The 19,254-nt window shown below is 43.9% G+C and overlaps 1 protein-coding gene across 4 annotated transcripts in view; it reads left to right on the top strand.

The window, feature by feature from the left end:
* The window catches only part of LOC124187707, a 106,883-nt gene that overhangs the window by 24,239 nt on the left and 63,390 nt on the right, over positions 1-19,254 (top strand). For all 4 annotated transcript variants that reach the window (XM_046579763.1, XM_046579764.1, XM_046579762.1 and 1 more), the window contains exons 2-3: positions 8,980-9,169; positions 9,804-9,988. In XM_046579763.1, coding sequence (XP_046435719.1) covers positions 8,980-9,169; positions 9,804-9,988 — 375 coding nt within the window. The remainder of the gene's footprint in view (positions 1-8,979; positions 9,170-9,803; positions 9,989-19,254) is intronic.

Genomic DNA, 19,254 nt, shown 5'->3' with positions numbered 1-19,254 from the left:
AAATCTAACTCGCGAAACGGTTGCAATTTGGACGACGAACTTTTTTCCTTCGTATGTATGGTAAAGCCTTATTATTGCACATCCATATATGTGAAGGAACGTGCAATCTATTTCAGCAGACATAAATAGATCGAATAAAACCGCATTAACCGCCGCGTTACGTATTCCGTGCAGTTTTATAATTCTTATTTTATGCATTTTGTTTTTATCCGTTTTTTCGCCGCTGCAAAAATATTTTTAAACAATTGTTTTTTTTTATTAAAAACATGTCAGCTTTTCCGAAGAAACATATTTTTTTCGTTTATGCTTGTAGAAAGCTGTTGAAATTGAGCTTGGAGTCTAAGAGACTGTCCAAATTTTGAAATTTTTTCAATATTTTCTTCGAAATTTTGCGAAAATTTCACTCTGTATACGGAATTTTTTAAGGTGGGATCTCTGTAAACACACGAGAACTAAAGTAACGAACAAGGATTGAAGAAAATCTTCAATTCACTTTTCCTAAACATACGTATAAAATAATGTATAATCTAACTTAACTCCGAAGGCTGGTATAAGTGGTGAGTAAATTTTCGCACAATTTCTCAATTCTTTCGCCTATACATTGCAATTCAGTAATCATTCATTCGTGAAAATTTCGCTATCGGAACATTACGGAAGATATAATATATCGAATATTCTCTTATAACAATACATGCTTAAAAGTGTTATTCAAGTTTACTTGGCAATGCGTATCGTACACAGACTGCATCAGCAGTCACCATGCGGTATAAGGTAACACTATATTTGCGGTTAACGGATTAGATACATGTCGACAGGCGAACCAGCACGCGAGGAGTTTATTGCAAAATTTAGTTCTCTGCAAATCGATTCGTCATACGTATACCTCTACAACATGCGTAAGTTCATATTATTGTATTATCTACGGTGTAAGTGTAATAAATGTTGCGCTAGTGCACGCGTTACGTAACACGTCAGGTTAACGACGATGACTCATAATGAAAATCACGATTATTAATAGCATTTCTAGTCCGCGATCAGTGATGTAGAAAAAAGTACAAATAAATTGTGTATAAAAAAAAGGAACGAGATCGAGAGGCTTTCGGTATGTTTAACAAAAAAAGAGTTTACGTGCTTCCTTTGCACCTGATGGTATAATAACAGCCTGGTGTTCGGATTTCGTGTTCGTTAACTCGCTTATATTTATTCGGTTAATCAAAGCCGGTAATCTTTATCGTTAGAAAAAAAATTTTTGGACCACTAGTTTTTTCTGCGACGATAAACGATTGGGTCGTTTGATCTTCGTCGAGTTTTCGACTAGTTGAAACTCTCAGTTCATCGATTCGTCACCTGCGCGATTTTGAAGTATAATTAAGCGTTATACGACACTCTTAGACGAGTGATAATATGACCGACTGCTTCAAACTTGAAGTGATGAAAAAATGATTGTTCACCTTAATTTCTACAGTGAACGTGGATGAGTCGATAGGAGCTGGTATTCTGACTCGATTCCTATGTCGTGCCTGCAATCTAAATTCACAATTGAACAATTTGCTAGATAATATTTCAATGCGGCGAAGGAGTTCCCCATGTTTAATACATCGCGTTGCGCCGTGTAGAGAAACGGGCATGGGGGCAGCATAGGTGTAAGGTATACATACACATACTTGCATGTACACATGTGTATACATATTGTATATACATATAAGCGTTGCGCGCACGCTCTCCGAATGGCAATTTTTCATTCATGCTGAAACGACTCGGCAATTTCTTGCAGATCCGACAACCACGACCAATCAAACCGCTTGGTTTTGACAACGAGTCGGCGATACGACATGCAGTTTAACGATGTCTTTCAGCTTGGCCGATCCACGCTGCGAGACCTCGATGCATCATTTATTATACCTACATACCGCAAATTCGTCACGATTCACGATTGAAAACTGTCGCGAAGGAGGAACAAATGTCGACTTCGATGACATTCGTCAAAGCGGATGTTTGCGAGATGCGGAAGGAGGGGTAAAGAGATTTCTACATTTTCCTACAGTCCTGTTTTCATTGCGCACAATTTATCGACCTAGTCTCGTAATTCGAGCGTAGGATATACCGAGTATGAAATTGGCTTACAATTTTAGTTATCACATGGAATAGTCGAGCTCGGTACATAGTTTCTTCTTCCTCCTCAAGTGTACATTATACACCGCCTCGGCATCCCGGCTGCATACGTATGAGTGTCTATAGGTGGCCTTGGGCTTGCGTTACGTGACAAACGTGGCTCTCGAGCAAATTGACGGTTGTAAAGTGTATTAGGATATAATCTCTTGTGCGGCTTTGTTTTTAACCAACATATATAATGTAGGTGTATTTGCATAGTTTCACAGTTCCTCGCGTATTATACAAACGACGATTGTTCGGTGTGGCAGGATTAAACACTTATGGTCTCAGGATACGGGATTCCTGCCACTCTCCATCTCAAGATTCAGTCCACCGAATTTTCAACTCACACCCCCGACCTAAGGAGTCATGGGCAATCAGTCCAGACGCATTTTTATAAGCTTCTATACGTATATACTGCAACCGACGTGAATTGAACTCGTGTATTTCCATCGCCGCCGTATAAACCAGCTGCGGTTTGATACCTACGTCACATGCCTGCACAATTGGAACGTTTGATTGCTACTGACTCGCGTGTCGTCATCGCGCAGTTTTAAAATCAATTTGGCCTAATTGAGTAGCCGGGCAACGAGAATTATTTCCAGACTTTTATCGTACACCGTCTGTATCAGGCGAAGGAGATATGGAACGTATATAGCGACCACTGCATCTCTTGGCGAGCCGCATACCAAGATAGGGAATAAGACTCGTATATCTCGAGGAGGAGACAATGAGAGAGAGTGGTAAGTAAGGCAAGCGAGGAACGACGCCAGTACTCATCAAACGTCGTTTATACGTAATGGGACGGCAGATGTATGTGTAGAAACGATGAGGGAGGGAGGGGTGGGTGGGTTGGACACGTGTTGGAAGCGTCGCTGCAGTCTCTTGAGCGCATCGTAATTTCTTCTTCTGTGTTATTCTTTATTTTTTTTTTTTTTTTTATTTCTCTTCTTTATTCATGCCGTTGCAGCACTCCGAAAGAAACAGGCTCTGAAAGTGACGTGTTGCGAAAGAAGGATTGTGACTTGTAATTGTAAAGGAGGAAACAACCGTATACTCTAATCGTTTAAATTATCGCAACAACACTCCGTGTAAGGCATTTACGTCGAAGAGCTTTTCAACGTTGCATATTGCTCAAATTGCGCACCGCACTTTGGTTGTCTACTCGTGGGATTGACTTTCGGTCGGGTTAATTAGTCCCCGATGATCCTTACCCTCCTACCCATCGAATCGCTACCGCTCGTTCGCTCGCATCATCCACATTCATTCTGCCGGTGTGCAGGTCGCACAATCGCTGCTGAAGTTGACGGATTCCTTGACACGCGTTTCAACATACGCTTGGTTGGTAGCTACGTGATTTGTATTCGCAATGCATACCGTGACTCGATGTAGGCACACGGTCTTCGCTCGTGGTGAAACTCTCACGTAGCACAGGACAAAACTACCTAGATGTAGGTACTTGGAGAGCATCTGCAGTTGCCTCGTTCAGGGTACCCTGGCATTGTACGTGAGCGAATGCATGTTAGGATGAATCTTAATCGAATACGCTTTTGACTCACAATATACGGTACAGCGAGGGATAAAAATTAACCACGCGAAAACTGGCGCGTGCTCTCGCTTTACGGCCCTGTGATGGTGGTTGGAAAATTTTTTTGAGACGGTCCACTAATCACGAGACCGTTTCATCCGGTCGGAGAAAAAAAAAAAAAAAAAAAAAATTCACCACCCACTTCACCAGCACACGACAAGTTGTGCACGGATCAGTAGTGCTCGAGGAATTACGCCGGCTGAACTCCGTTGAGTCGCGTCTAATTGCGATTAATTGTTTTTGCCTGTTAAGGACTAGGAAATAGCTAACCCCGTGGCAATATCAGGGAAGTGCGTGAAACATTGTCGACGTTGCGTAATCCTTGATGTACGGCCACACGTACGTACCTAAGCTGTTGGTTACACGTGTCTGCACCTACCTGCCCACCTTGAGCAACGCGGATAACGTACGTACCTGCAGTGAGATAATACTTTATGGCCGATGTTCGTCGCGTAGTTAGTTTCACGGAGGTATTTTATTTATTCCCATACCACCGACTTTTTCCCTGCGGTAAGGTAATTAATCCCTGTATATGGGCGCGGCGCCCATCGGTTACGTAACATAATTTCAGGCAGGTGCCGTATGCCCATAATGTAATCCTTCACCGCGAGCTTGACGGATTACCATAAAGTTGTTCCGTTGTCTTTGACTGTCAGCCACGGCCTCTCGAAGGCCAAGAATTATCACAGCGGGTGTGTTAGAAATAATTGCAGAGACTCGACTCGGGTGTGTATCTTTCCGTACGAGAGGCTGGTCACCGTGTACGCAGCAGCCACCATATTACACCCATCAGACCGAAGATACGATCGGGATATTGGATTACGCTGAGTTGAAACTTTCCAAACTCTGTCCGGCACGCGCGGTAGCCGAGCTCCCTGCTTTGCACGGATACCAATCGACCGTTCGTATCTTCGTTCCGTCGCACACTTTATCCTCTGGCGAAAGGGAACTGAAGAAGATCACCAGGTTTTCCCTCGGGGTGATAATTACGCTCACTGGAGTCTGAGGTTACGGCGAAACGCGCGCGGGCAGAAGAAAGGCGAAAAAATTACGCGAGCAAAAAAGTGCTGTGAAATAATGAAGAAAATCACGTTTAGGCACAAAGGGCTCGGACTGTACGGTCATCCACCAGGATGCAGTTGATCGCTGTCTAACAATGACTCACTGAAGTAGGATACACCCTGGCTGCTGCTGTATATGTGTAAGCAAGCGAAGTCGAGTGGAGTGGAGCAGAGTCGAAGTACACCGCAACAACGTGCGCCAGACTGCAATTCAGGTTCCGCCTTAGGCTGCCATCTGATCAATGCGAAAACAAGCATCGCATTTCAACCGCGGTATGCCTCACGTTTTTACTTTTGGTGCGATTAAATGCACAATAAGTTTCTCAGACGAAAATAATACACCGTGCTCAATAACGTTTACTTTTTTTTCCTAATTTATCATTGTTGTTATTATTGCTTTTTTTTCGAGGTCTGATTTTCTTACATGACACACGCGTATTGCGTTTTATGCTGTATTATCGACGCGTTCAACGATCCGGGTTCATTGTCAGCTCAACTTTTGCTCATGCATCTTCTCGCTGCAATCTTCGGCACAGAGAATATATATACCTATATACTTTCGGAATACGCGATCATCTCACCTTGATGGCGAACCGTGTACTAAAATAAGTATCAATATGGTAAAGCTTGACAATTCTGATCATTCAACAAAGTAGTGGATCGGGGAAGTCGAAAAGCTCGGTTCTTCGAAGCCAATTGAAAAATATGAATGATATTTGGCAATGGTTCGAAATGTTTCAGCATATAATACGCGTCTGCACTTTGGACTTGGCAGAAGTAATCTGAAAATTTTTATTGCTTCACCATGTATATACTCCATGTTCGAATACCTTTGATACCGACCGCGGTTGTAATGATCTAGATTAGGGATCGGTTCGATTGGGTTGGGCTGGGTTGCGAGCCAATTAGTCTTGGACCGTGACCAATATGCAGCCACTGGCCACGCGTACTACGCGACTTACAGTGCGACTCATAAACGTGGAGTAATTTGTTCGCGGGTGAAGAAACGCCGTAAGTCAATCCTCTCTCAGAAATGGAGATACAAAAAGAGAGAGAGAGAGAGAAATGAATCGCATAGTAAGCTGTTACGGACACACAAACGTTGTTCGAAGATACCTTGGAAAGCAATCTCTCGGTGCTATTCTTTTCATTCCGCAATGTGTCAATGGGTATTTATACCGCTGTCTGTTCCTTGACAACGACTCGTTCTGTGTAGCAAACACAGTCGTTGCCTCACCGTGGTTTAACCCCATTGATAATCGATCTGCGACAAAGCACATTGTTGCGATATACTCGTGCGTATATATCTATACCATAGGTTGCTCGTTGGATGGGTGAGGCAGGATGTGCGCTTCTAGCCAACGGACCGTTCCGAGTGCACCGAGCACCGATGACGATGGATGACGGGTGTCCAGGTTCACGAAGACTTCCACGGAGGTCGGAACTCTCCCATTGTTTCTAATAACCGCAATTATCTAATCGTAAGCGGGGATACATCGAGAGGGGGGAAAGGGTGACTCGCGGGTAGAAAGACGGGAATATTATAAGCCTCAATTTAATCGAGCGAAAGCCGTTTGATGTTTTCATACCACCTAATCGCGGCGGCGAGCCGGATTCACCAAAGAATCGGAATTTATATTTGCATTTAAACAGCGTGACCGGTTAACTTCGTTGATATTTTTATTACCTTCCCCCCGCTGGTTCCCTATCTTTTTGATTATGCGTGCACACTAATTAGTATTATTTATATTGTGGCAGCAGATTATTTATATGTATTTACGTATATAGCGCAGGGCTTGCGTACCATTCTGATTTATACAACTCATACGCAGTGCAATAAACAATATACCTGTACGTCTTACGGTTAGGGAAAACTCAACGAAACTTGGAATTGACCGAAGAACATAGCTTATGATCTAGGTTCTCCAAAACAATAAGAGCCAAAAATTCCAAAGACTAGCCAACCTTTATTAACCTACCAATGTGTCCTTCGCAACAGCACGAGACCTCTTAAATCTCTTCCCAAAAAGGTTAGGCACGCACGTCTGAAGAAAGCACCCCCACCAATCAGAAGAAGTTAAAAACCAAAAGTATTTCTTTACCCTCTTACTCATACACGTTTTTAAACAATGATAATTAGAATATTCGCACCCCATCAACCATTAGCGAAGTCCTTACTACATCTAGAAGTAACATATTTCAGAATCTCGTAACCACGGATAGAAAAAATACGACTATCAAACAGAAAAGATCGACCATTGCACTGCAGTTTGAAATAAATCAGACACGCATTTTACTCCGCGTACCGTAACGTCGAAAATCCAAACTATTTCGACAAATTTAATTAGGCGTGGAAAGTGAGTGAAAATAGGACAGAAAACATTTTTGTCAATACATAACCCAACAATTATACTGCATTCACACACTCCCAACAATTTACTATCTTGTTATTCTCCTGGCATGCATGTGGGGCCCCTGAAGCTTCAAACTGCTGGATTAAGTCCTGCAGCACGAGAGAAAAAGAATCAGAAAAAAATTACGAGAGTGAGAGGAACGGCGCATGAGAGCGCGAGAGAACCCGGCTGTATAATTATGCAATTTAGATTCAGGCTTACGATGCCGGTTTGGCTATATTAAATGCGACAGTGGGCGTTTGTTTGATGGAATATGTATGTATATATATATATTTATATATTTAACGAATCGTCCGAATATCGAGGCTTGATCCACTTCGTGCGATTCGAGTCAAATGTGAGAACCGACGGTGGGAATCGATACCTTTCAACTTTTCTTCTTCGGTCCAACAGCTCGTTCTCTATTTTACTATTTTCGCGAGTAAGATTCGATCCACCTTTTCGCTACCTCCCTCAAATCGCGTAACAAACACCTGCGGTGTGCATTCGATTCCAACGGAAAGGCTGCAGCAGCTTGCCGCGTATATTTTTGTCCAAGAGGAAGATTCTGAGAAGTGAGAATGGAGAGTGGAGTAGATCAGTCTGACATCACCGTCGAGAAGTGCTGCCAAAGTTTATCTAAAACAAACACTGCGGGTTAAATCAGCTTACCGTGTCCCTTTTGACAGAGAGAAAAAGAGAAAGATAGAGGATAGATAGCCCAACCTCACGCAGCGCGTTAAACAGCCACTAAGATACGACTCGAGGATAGAATTACATCCACAATCTATGTGCATTCGACGTAAGAGACTGCGAGTTGCTGCCGCTGCTGCTGCTGCAGCTACACTTTTGAAAAAAAAAACCTCTACGGTCAGTTGAAAGTAATATTACAATTAGATACTCAGATGCGAATATCATTTGCATGTAATTACCCAGCTGCAAAGCTGCTTGAAACCTCTTCGTTGCGAATATATGTTCGGTAAACGGTCATCACTATACCTTTAGCACACCTTCACTCCAGCCAGTTTTCAGGAGTAAAAATCTGTGCATTCTGCATTCATCGTCAACGATTTCAAAGCCTAGGAACTGCGTGCTTGACCCTGTAGTTGGTGGCGTGGTCGTCGATAATATTGAAAATGAGCTGAAATCAAAGTTGAAGGTTACCCGACTAAAAACCTTAGGTAAAATATTTCAAAATCGCCAAAAATTCACCGGAAATAAGGGCTGCACTCCATGCTTCACGCCGCAGGGGTACATAAATTAAGTAAAATCTATACCGCGGTATCGAACATTCAGAAGAGATTTAAGAATAAACGCTACATGCTGGACCGGTGGCGATAGGTGAAGAAATTGTGGCTTTGGCAAGGTCCGTGGCCAAGGTGGCCAAGGTGGACGGCCTACCGTTCACTCTAAGCCGCTGCGCCCTGGACGTTATTGCGATGTAGCAGGAGGTCTAATGGGTCGAATTCTTTGTTGCCGAGAAGCTAGCCGATGTATAAAGGCTATTTGCGGATGCCAGAAGTTTGCGCCTCGGCAATGCTATCGTGAAGTAAGTCAAAACTGCACGGTGCGTTGCACAGCTGCAGCCGGAGGAGGCTTTCGACTCGTGACTGTTGTTCGAAAATCGTCTTCGCTGCTGCGCGAATTAACTTTCGCAAAAACACCTTGCGAGAATACGAATCAGGAACGGATTTGGCACCGTTTCAATCGCCTTTGTCAAACTCCGGCTTTACGCAGCTCGTTCGACCTCACTAATTCACCATTTTTGTTCCTCTTTCTGTTACAGTTGCCTGCCGTTTCCCCCGGACCCGTGTCCTCGGTTGTCGCTTCCGTTCTCCTCAAATTCAGGGTCTGTCGACCGAGGCTTTTGCTCGCCGGATCTCGGGCCGAAGTCGATCCGGCCGCAGACGTCGCTCTTCTTCACGGCGACGTCCTTCTGATCGAGGATTCTGCCCGGCAGTTCAACCCAATCGGAGGTGAGTTTCCGAAGACGAGTGAATTGGAGGGGAAAAACACGCCGAGAAGGGCGGATCACGTTTTCGCTTTACATCCCTTTCCGATTAATTTTCTTATTCATGCCTGGCTCACTGACTTCCTCCCTGTGTAATTCTTCTCGGCACGTTTTAGACCAGTAGCACGGGTACAATGTTTCCACCACGATATACCGAACGTCATTGCCTCGAGCATGCGCGATACTTTCTCTGGTCTTCCGTGTGCATGTTTCGGCCCGTATACTCTCCGTATCAACGATTTGCAAAGTGGTTAAAGCTGCACGCGCGGTGCAGTTTGATAACCGCCATCGTTTCGGGAAAATTTTCTCCTCGGAAGATGCGGAATATCGAGTCCCTTTTATCGCTACCAGAGACGTGTCGCGGGTTGTTGAACCTTCCGCGAGAGAAAATCTTACTGCAATTTCCGAATTGTTCTGGAATCTCATTGGGCCGATACAGTCAAGCTTGATCACTTTCTTACAAAACGCACAGCTCGAAGACCGCGTCGCGCGTCGCTTTTCCTCAAACGTAATTGTGGGATTATCGATCGTGGTAACAGTAGTAATTACGGCATTGTTGGATTCCATTTTCGAGACATATTTTTTGCCCTGATTTTCAGACACCGACAGGCGGTATAGAGCTACCGAGAAGCTGCTGCACGCTGAAGATGAATTCCGAGAGGCACTCTGCAGCGCTCGTGAATTGTACGCTAGGCACTTGGCTCGCAATCATCCCGAATTTCACGATGTCCTTTTTCAACCACTCGCCAATCTCGCTATTGTCAGTGCCGAGCTCTGTCGCAGGGTGAGTGAACATTTTTTGCATTATCAGCTCTAATTTCTCTTACGATCAGTTCCTTAATTCCTTTGACTAACCACTTTCGGCGATAAAAGTACACCACGCGTGATACGCGAAACAAGAGTTTTCTGTTGAAAACTCTTTCCTTCATCGCCAGCCGTGTATAAGCTACCGAATCGTTTCATCGAAGTGAACTGAATCGGGACGTAACTGGTTTTGCGGAGATTCTTTCTTTCTTTTTTTTAGGTTTCGCTTCTTTATCGCGGCAACGAGTTGCATCTCCCGTATATCCGATGTACATTTACCTACACACACTTTGAATCAATTACAAGCTCACGTTAGGTCGATATTATCAAGGTGGTAAAAAGTATCGTTAATGGCGGTGATAAACTTTTACGGCAGCTGAGAGCGCGGCGAAGGCGCGGTTTCGATTTTTCACTCGCTGTGCATACTTGTAATACTGCAATTGCACGAGGTTGGAAAAAAATGTGAGTGTAATAGTGCATTGATGTTATAATTATGCAAAAGCATGGCGGCATCACACTCACCGGCAAGGAGCCGAGATACGTGTATGATTTCAAACAAAATTATCCCAACGTTCTAGCACGATGATTACCATAAACCGACTGGAGTCTCTGGCTTCCAGCGAAAATCAATTTGAAAAGAATTCAAAATAATCAGATCCAGTTTTATCCTCGCTTTATCAATAAGTGATCGTTCCGTCAGCTGCGCTGCTACCTAATTTAGCGAAGAATATACTTATACGCTATAAGTAACATTGTATTTATATGGAAAGAAAGAAAGAACTGGACAGGAATTCGTAGCGGTTATAATAGTATTATAATAACGTTGACGTGACGAGAGTCGTGAAAAGAGAATGAAAAAAAATCTAAACAACAACCATGAAGTAATAATAAATATTCACGTCGCCATATATTGGCTTGAGAAATGCTTATGCAACCGAGCGGTAAATACTGTAAATTATCATAATGTGAGGTTGAATTTTAAGAGCTTGTCAGGGAATTTCCAAGATAAATCGATGGATCGAGCATGAGAGAGAGAGAGAGCGAGAAGGGGGGGGGGGGGGGGGGGGGGATAGAGTAAGCAAATAAACATTGTCCTGTATCTTTATCTACTACAACGGGAGATAAAAAGAAGAGCAACGTCGTTGCTGTAATTTAGCCGGTCTATCAAGAGGTGTTTGACATTTTATTTATAAAAAAAATCCACCCGGTCGTTTAAACGGACACGACGAATGATTTCACCCGTTATTGCGTCAACTCTTCCCGCATCCCTTCAGACGAATCCTCACGCCGCGCCGACTAATTGTAAGAGATGAGTTTCAAACGCGCCTCGCAGCAGAACATCGGCCTTTCGCAACGCCCCAAACGCCTGACGTCACGCAACCCGAGCTACTTGAACGTAACGCCGGTTTCTTTCTTGCCAACAATTAGTGGGTCACGCTGTTCACGCTGTGAATAGATGGCGGCACTAACTTGACGCTACTACATCACGAACTTCCCGAGGCACCTGTTGCGCTCCCGCTAATATTCATACATGAAATGACTTGAATAACTTACGAAGATACGCCCGCCTTTCTCCCTCTGTTGCAAGACAGATATTACTCACTTACACGTGTCGCGCTTTTATCTACGACATCTCGAAACTGGGGTAACCTTTCGCTAACGAAATGCTAATGAATTGAGAAATTTCAATCATTTTTACTCGGACCTCGTTTGAGTGAGCCACAACTGGAATAGTGTAGCTTTCGTGATTGCGCGATTGAAAATACCCGGGAACGAGAATGAAAAAACACGTATATTTGATTACCGTCATTTCCGTAATTAAATTGTGGTTTTTTTCTGCTACAACGGTGAAAATATCGATGCGCTTGTTACCATTAGGCGCAGACAATATATCACCGATGCGCCTGTGTGCAGGCGATATCGTCTCGTCCCAAGGCATTTAATTTTGGTCACACTCGGTATCGTCATCGGTTGCCTACACTCAGGCGGAATGTCACTATTTTTCTGAATTTTTTTCGAATGAAAGGATCTCGGTGTTTCATTTTTTTATGTGAAATTCAAAATACAGACTGCAGGACAGAAGTGAAAATCTAGTCAATTAATTTGGGGTGTCATCTGTTGTATGGGCTCTAGTATATTCGTTTAACTGTAGTCGGGATTAAAATTGTACTTTTGTAGTTGGCCGCTCGAGTTTATTTGAAAATTGTGTGTACAGTGATCGTATGCTCGTGTGGAAGTTTAGCCGGCGTGTCGAGTTTCCACGGCGTTATCGGTTATCGCTATCGTAAATATACCTACCCGTTCGCAAACAAGTTTCTCGGTTGAACTCGATTTCAGCAGACGATCAGAAACAAGAATTAAACCAAAAGAAGAAGGAGGGCACAGAAAAATGTAAACCAATAAGAGATAAACAAGGTTTGCGAATTTGTTTATTTCCATCAAAATACGCAACCGCGCCCACGTTTTATGCCGAGTATAATTTACGTACTTTCCGGTCGGAAAAAGTGAAGAAAGGCGGCGAAGCTTGACCCCGTTTGTAATTTCGGTCGCTCCCAAAAACTACATTACCGACGTACGTACCTATAATATACGCGTATAATACGCACGGTCACTTTCTCCGCAAATGTACGACAAATTGGCGTTTAATGAGAGATCGTGATCCTCACAAAGCGGCCGAACTCGCGTAAGACACTTGAGTAGGTATATAAGGCTCTCACGCCGGCCGACTTCCGTTCTTAGCACGCGGCTTAAAATCCATCCGAGTAATTGCGTACACGTATACACGCATTATACTCCTGGATTCAATTATACGTAGGATAGTATAGGGAGTCGCACCTGCGGTGAGGTACTAGGAAAAAATCCATTAAGCAATTTTCAATTTCAAAAGCGGCAGCGAGGCTGCGGGTAAAACTGTACATGTATAAGGACACGAACGGGATCATTTGCTCGATCTGGACACTCGGCTGAAAGGTAATGAGTATATGGACCTACTGATTTAAATTTGCGAGAAGGCGTTTTTTACGATTCCTCGGCAACGGGCAATTCATCTCTCTCTCTCTCGCTCTTTTTCTCCTTCTCTTTATATGATGCGGAGAAATTATATTAACCGAAGACAGTTGAGATAAAAAGGCCGTTGACCCTCACTCTCACGTTCCATAACCCGATTGTATAGTCTACGCACACATTAACACGCGTGCGAGTATTCACGCGTGAACACACACGTGTCGCCTTTAAATCGCGGGAACTAACAGCAATAATCCCTTCAGGTCCAAAGACCTTTCTGTTGTCCTTCAACCTCGCCCAGTGATCTTCACTCGCGTTTGCTCCGCGTTTTGCACACTCCATTAGCCTCGCTCGTAAATTATTCAATTTTTTCCAAACGGTTGGCTATGTAACGGACCACTTGTCAGATACCTATAACATTAACGCGGGTCTACCTGCAGGGAGAATGTGAAAGCAGCGCGAATTCACCGCGTGGAAATACCTTGGCTGGTAATTCTAACGCAGCCGGTATATTAATAATACCTCCAGAGAACTGCAATTCTTGAATAAGGATACAGAGTCAAATAATAATCTACGTGATACCGTGATTGTGCGGAGGAGTAAATTATCCCTGACTTTAGCACCTTGTACCATCTTCCTCGCACCGGTGTTCGTCTAACTATTCGCCGTTCGCACAGCGGGAAGCTACTCGGTAATTTAATTTGCCTTAGATGCAGGGTAATTATTTATGAAAAGTCATCCGGCCATTATAACTTATGGAAGAAAGTATCGCGTCGTGTGACCTGCAAAAGCGTTTAGCCGCGCTCAGCGATCAGCCGAAGAATATGTGGGTTGAAATTTATTCATCTCACCTCGGCATCTCTTCTTGGCTTGCAAATTTTTATTCCCGGTAAACAAACTTCTTCTGAAAAAAGATACACTCGATGATTCGAGAGTAGGATACGAAACCCTACATCGGGCTGAAGACGAATGTTTTATACATGTATACATATATAGATTCATACATTTCATCACGATTCGTTGTTTTATTTACTCACTCCTCGTGTTTTGTACACATTTGCAAAAAACAATGCAAATAAAGACTTTCGGTTACCGGTGGTACCAACAGATATACCAAATTGAATCTTTCTCCACAGTCGGTCCGCAGAGACCAGAAACACAGACCGACAATGAGAAATCTTTGTACACGCAAGATTTTATACGAGGCGAGACGTAGACGATTTTTTCTTGTCTAGTTTATAACCGCGTCTGAATAATAACCCGTAACTAATCGAACAATTCAGTGCTGACCAAGTGATCCTCTTGACCTTAGCTGCAGTGATTGTTCAACGGTTGGTACTGCATTTGCGTAGACCTCTGAGACCTGTGACCTCTTTTTTTTAACCCCGCATAGCACGGTGTGAAACTTTTTTTTTATTCCTAATTACACAGTCGTTACGCAGAGTTTTATACTGGATAATGTTCGAACGAAAATTTTTCTAAATCTTTTTTCATAATTCTGATCCGATGCATGGAAGGTGATTTGGGATTTAAGGAATAATTTTCACACCTTGATTCCGAATAATAGGTTTCAACGTTTTCAGGGTATTGGTATTAGTACTGAGAATTTCACTCGAAAAAAGTCGACGTTTAAATCTTGACGTTTATGCACATGAAACTTTTTATCCCGTCATGCATCATGTGCGATGTAAAAACCGGTAGCTCATAAAAGTTTGAAAACATGTAGTAAGGCTTTTCGAACACCGTTCAGCCTCACACCCATATAATTCCAACCAGCCTAGCCGTTACCGAATGAAGAAAAAAGAACAAAGTTAAAAAAAAAAAAAGTTTAAAAAAAATGAAGGGACGACGGGATCCTACAAGAACGGTCTGTCCTCACGGATGAAAAGTGGCTCCTTTTGACGGCCAAGAAAACCCCGGTATAATCACATAATAGGGATGAGTATTACATAGGTGTAATAGCGACATCAACCCCTTCTGGGTAGCCGAGACGAGTCAAGGTCCACGGGAGATCTAATAACGTCCTTATTTTTTTCCTTTCTCTGACCTCACGCAACCGACAAAGAAATTCCAACGACGGATTCGGTGTAATGTGTCTCATACCCTGAGCAGCTGGTAGGAATATTAGACGCAGGAATCACCACCGCGATCGCCGCATCGTTTCTATACAGCAATTTGTCAACCCGAGGACGCGATCCTCGCGCGCGGCTCATCCCTCACACTACGACACTCCTTGGAATAAAATTTTAATACCCATGAATGTATTATATACCCGTATAACCTGCGCCGGTGTGCACGCCTGTACCTTATAAGCCTAACACCAACACCGAGTGGAGTGGCAACATCGTCGCCAACGAAAGTGTTAACGTTCAGATTACTTTTATTCATTGCCCAGACCTCTTATACGAATGTGGGAACGAGGATGCGGCCTTAAGTAGGTACGAGGTACCTGAACCGCTGACGTCATTCTTACAAAATATTCGAACCTCGCGGGGTCTTACAGTAATTCAGAATGGCCCACGAGCGCGGTTAAACGCGATTGAATTTTAATCTAATGTGAATTTTTACTCAGAGATGTATGTCCTAGGGTGGTTCTCCCAGAAAATATCTATTTTTCAGTGCTGCTTCCTCATGAAGCTGTTGTTTATGATGAATAAGAAATCACCTGCAAATTTGAGCTCGAACGGATAAGACTTAGAGGTCCCGCTTTCGAGTTTTCGTTTTTACATCGAAATAACACGTAAGAAAATGTTTACCTCAACTCACCGTCGATTTCGCGTGAAAATGTAGACGAAAATGAAAAATAATAAAACCACTTGTTTTCTCTGAATTTAATACGATTATTTATGGTTTTCCCATTTTTTCAGTTTCAAGTTACAATAATTCTCATAATATAAAATTGAACAAAATATCTGAAGAATTTTTTTGTACTAAATATTGTTGTTTACAAAAAAGGTCGCTTGATATTTTTCATTTGCGTCTATATTTTCACACGAAATTGACGGTGAGTTAAGTTGAGCATTTTTTTACGTGTCATTTCGATGTAAAAATCCGATCCGATCGAGCTCAAATTTGCAGGGGATTTGTGTTGGATCTATGATCTAAACAGCAGTTTTAGGAGGAAGCAACACTGAAAAAAAACATTTTTTTTTGGTGCACCATCCTAATATGCATATTCACCTTCGAATCCATCCCCACTCGTTCCTCAGTTTCTGGTCCGTAGACGCGTGAATTTTAATTATTCGAAACTGGGTTGGGTTCACTCGGTTGTCCCCGGGGGCTGCAACGAGCTGATGAATATTACTGACGCTACAGCTCGAGCCGAGACTTTACGCGCTGGACCACCGGAGGAATCGGTCCGGTAATGGAGTCGGATATTGTGGGTCCCTCCCAAGGTCCGGGCGAGCTGGCTTAATGGCTCTTTCACTAAAACTACTAAATCTTCGAATAGGATAGATAATTCAAAAACACAGCGGTCATGCCGGGCCTCTGAAAAGTTGACCGTAATCGCGCTTATTACAAGTGTCCGTAGTTTTCTAATTGACACGAGAACGGGACGAACGATGACGCCTTGTGGATACGTACGCGCGCTATATCCGCTGCATAATTTTATAATACTCTGCGGGATTCACCGACCTCTCGCTGCACAGCGGTGAGAAAGTTTGTAAAAAGTACACGCGGCTATTAACGCCCGCGGCTAACCTTTGTCTGATGCACCGTCCCTTCCCTCTTTGATCGGCCCGAATTAATTCCGGTTAACTCATATCGTATCGGGATCCCGACAAAGAAGTTCCTCGCAAACTACCGCTCGTCTCTCTGTATCCTCCCGTGGAGAAAGCGAGACTCCCGCAAATGACCGTCGTGTAACGTTCGACGCAATTTGCTCACTTTTAACACGGTGGAAACGCCGCCGCGGGGCTTATTTTTTACGCTGTGATATTATTACAATCTCTCGAAGATAGAATTGGAAAGTTTCGTGATTTTAGCCTTGTCTTTAAATGTCATTTGACCCAATATTTTCTCAAACTCCGAACAGCGCACGGTTATTAGCTATTTGCTACGCCTATTCAGGAAGTTGAAAAGCAGCGTCAAATCCTTAAGCGATAATTTACGTACGAGCGTTGCGCAATAGTTATATGAATGATCTTTATCGGGACAAATGTAACCCATTATCGCACAGCTCTAACGTGCTCATCGCGGTTCCAGTCATCCGGGCATTCTGCTTACGGTCAAGTTTTCACTTCTCTCCGGTAGCTATTTGTTCTCGAGTCGCACAGAGCGCCGTTAGCTGGTCCATGTTGTATGCGCGTGCAGTCAGGGAAGAGCGTTGAGCAGGTAGGTGCATATCCGGCTAGCGATGCGCTGAACGGAGAGCGCAACAAGACTCGGGGAAAACTTAATAGACAACGGATGCATGGCAGGAAGGCCGAGTTGCTTGCAGGAGAAGACACGGGTTTATGCTTATGTGGCAACCCGAGCAGCGGTACTTGGACACCTGCAGTCAACGAGCTTTTTGCGATTACTGCAGAATTATTCTACTTTCTCCGGTTCAGCAGCGCGGTCAGTCTTAACCGCTTCGAAATCTTGCCGAAAGGTGGAAAGAAATTGATAAATGTTTATAGCGAGTGGGGAATAAAAACGTGAAATAATCTCACGATTCTCGTGAATCGCATCGGTGCGTTAATAGGCCGCGTAATTGCCGGGGACCGATTCAAATCCGATTAAATCACCGATCGCGGAACTGGCGGAGAATAGAATGAAAAAGCTCGGTTCGCGTGTGAGACACGAGCGCTACTGTTTTTCTTTTTCCGTTTTCTTTCTCTTTTCTTTGCTATTTGCAGATGGTTTTGCGTATAACGGGATCGACAGCAGAATTCAGATCTTGATTTATAAAAGCAGCGATTTCCCCGCGATCCTTTCTTCAGTTTTAGGCTTGCGATTGGAAACCGGTGACCGCCTCTGACTCTCGGATCAGAGGTGTTTGACACATAACTGTTCGATGTTGACGTCAGTTCAATTAACGTCGGTTTAAACCATAAACTGAAAACTCGCATCGCCGTAATCTGACCGATCGATGTTACGATCCTCCTGCACTTTGAATCATTGCCTAACGATCGTTTCCGTAAAGAGCCCACGATACCACATCGGTTGTCATTCAAACCGACCCGACTCGCAGTGGGATGAAAACATTCTTTTCCATCGTGAGCAAAACGAAATACCGGGGAAATATACGTCGATCGGCGTTTTAGGATATCGTAAGTCCCGAATTCGAAGACCTTAATATTACGCTTTTTATTAGACGACTTTCTCCCCGAATATCCAACTCCCAGTATCGAACTACGCTTAATCGTAATTCAAATAAAAAACACATTTATCATATCTATATCGCCTTATCGATGCTGGGTATGTAACACGAATACCAGGGAGATTAGGAGAGTCATCGACCCGGGACAAATCGATGAGGTACGGAGCTGTAAAGGCAATGCAAACAACCTTTTCACCCCCGTCCTCCGATGCCAGAAAATTCTCTTACCGGCAACGCCTCTACACGAGGATCATTCCCGGCTCGACACGAGGGCCCCGCAGGAATGGGCGACGTCCTAAATCTCAAAGGACTATTCGATCGAAGGCTCATCGTGTCAGTCGCGTTATCCCAATGACAAATGGACCCGAGGTATACGACCGTGATGCGTGGGATCCGCCTTCTATTTTAATATCGTTGTTTTCTCGGGGGTAACGATGCGCACTTTATACGTACACGTAAGCGTACCTTGGTGCAGCGCACGAATGACTATCCACACGATAGATATGCGGGGCGGGTATGCAATAAAGAAAATAAAAATACGGGGGAGGGTAGAAGAGAGGACCGGGTGGCAGGGTGACACCGAAGACGAAAAGACGAGCGGCCATAACGCCGCTCTCGAATAATGTCGAACACCTGGAACCCGGCAGGTATTGGTGGTTTTATTGCTTCTCCGCATTTCGGGGATCTTCGAGGGCAAGAAGGGACTAAAAGATACGCCTTCGACCGGTCCGATGGATGGTTGACTCGCACGGTGAGACCGAGTCGGTAGTAAAGTAAGGAGGATTGGGCACACGTGCGTTTATTGGATGTACGAAGGTGCCTGGACGCGAGCTTAGTGACAGACAATAAGACTGGTTATAAGCGAGGCGGTTAGTTCGGTGTCTGATGGCGTATCGGTGTGGTTATTAAACCGGCTGCGTCGCTACTTTATTTATTTG

Source organism: Neodiprion fabricii, chromosome 1, assembly GCF_021155785.1.
Source record: "Neodiprion fabricii isolate iyNeoFabr1 chromosome 1, iyNeoFabr1.1, whole genome shotgun sequence".
Classification (NCBI taxonomy): Eukaryota; Metazoa; Arthropoda; class Insecta; order Hymenoptera; family Diprionidae; genus Neodiprion; species Neodiprion fabricii.
Note: the sequence above shows the minus strand (reverse complement) of the source record. Positions and strands in the feature narration are given on the sequence as shown.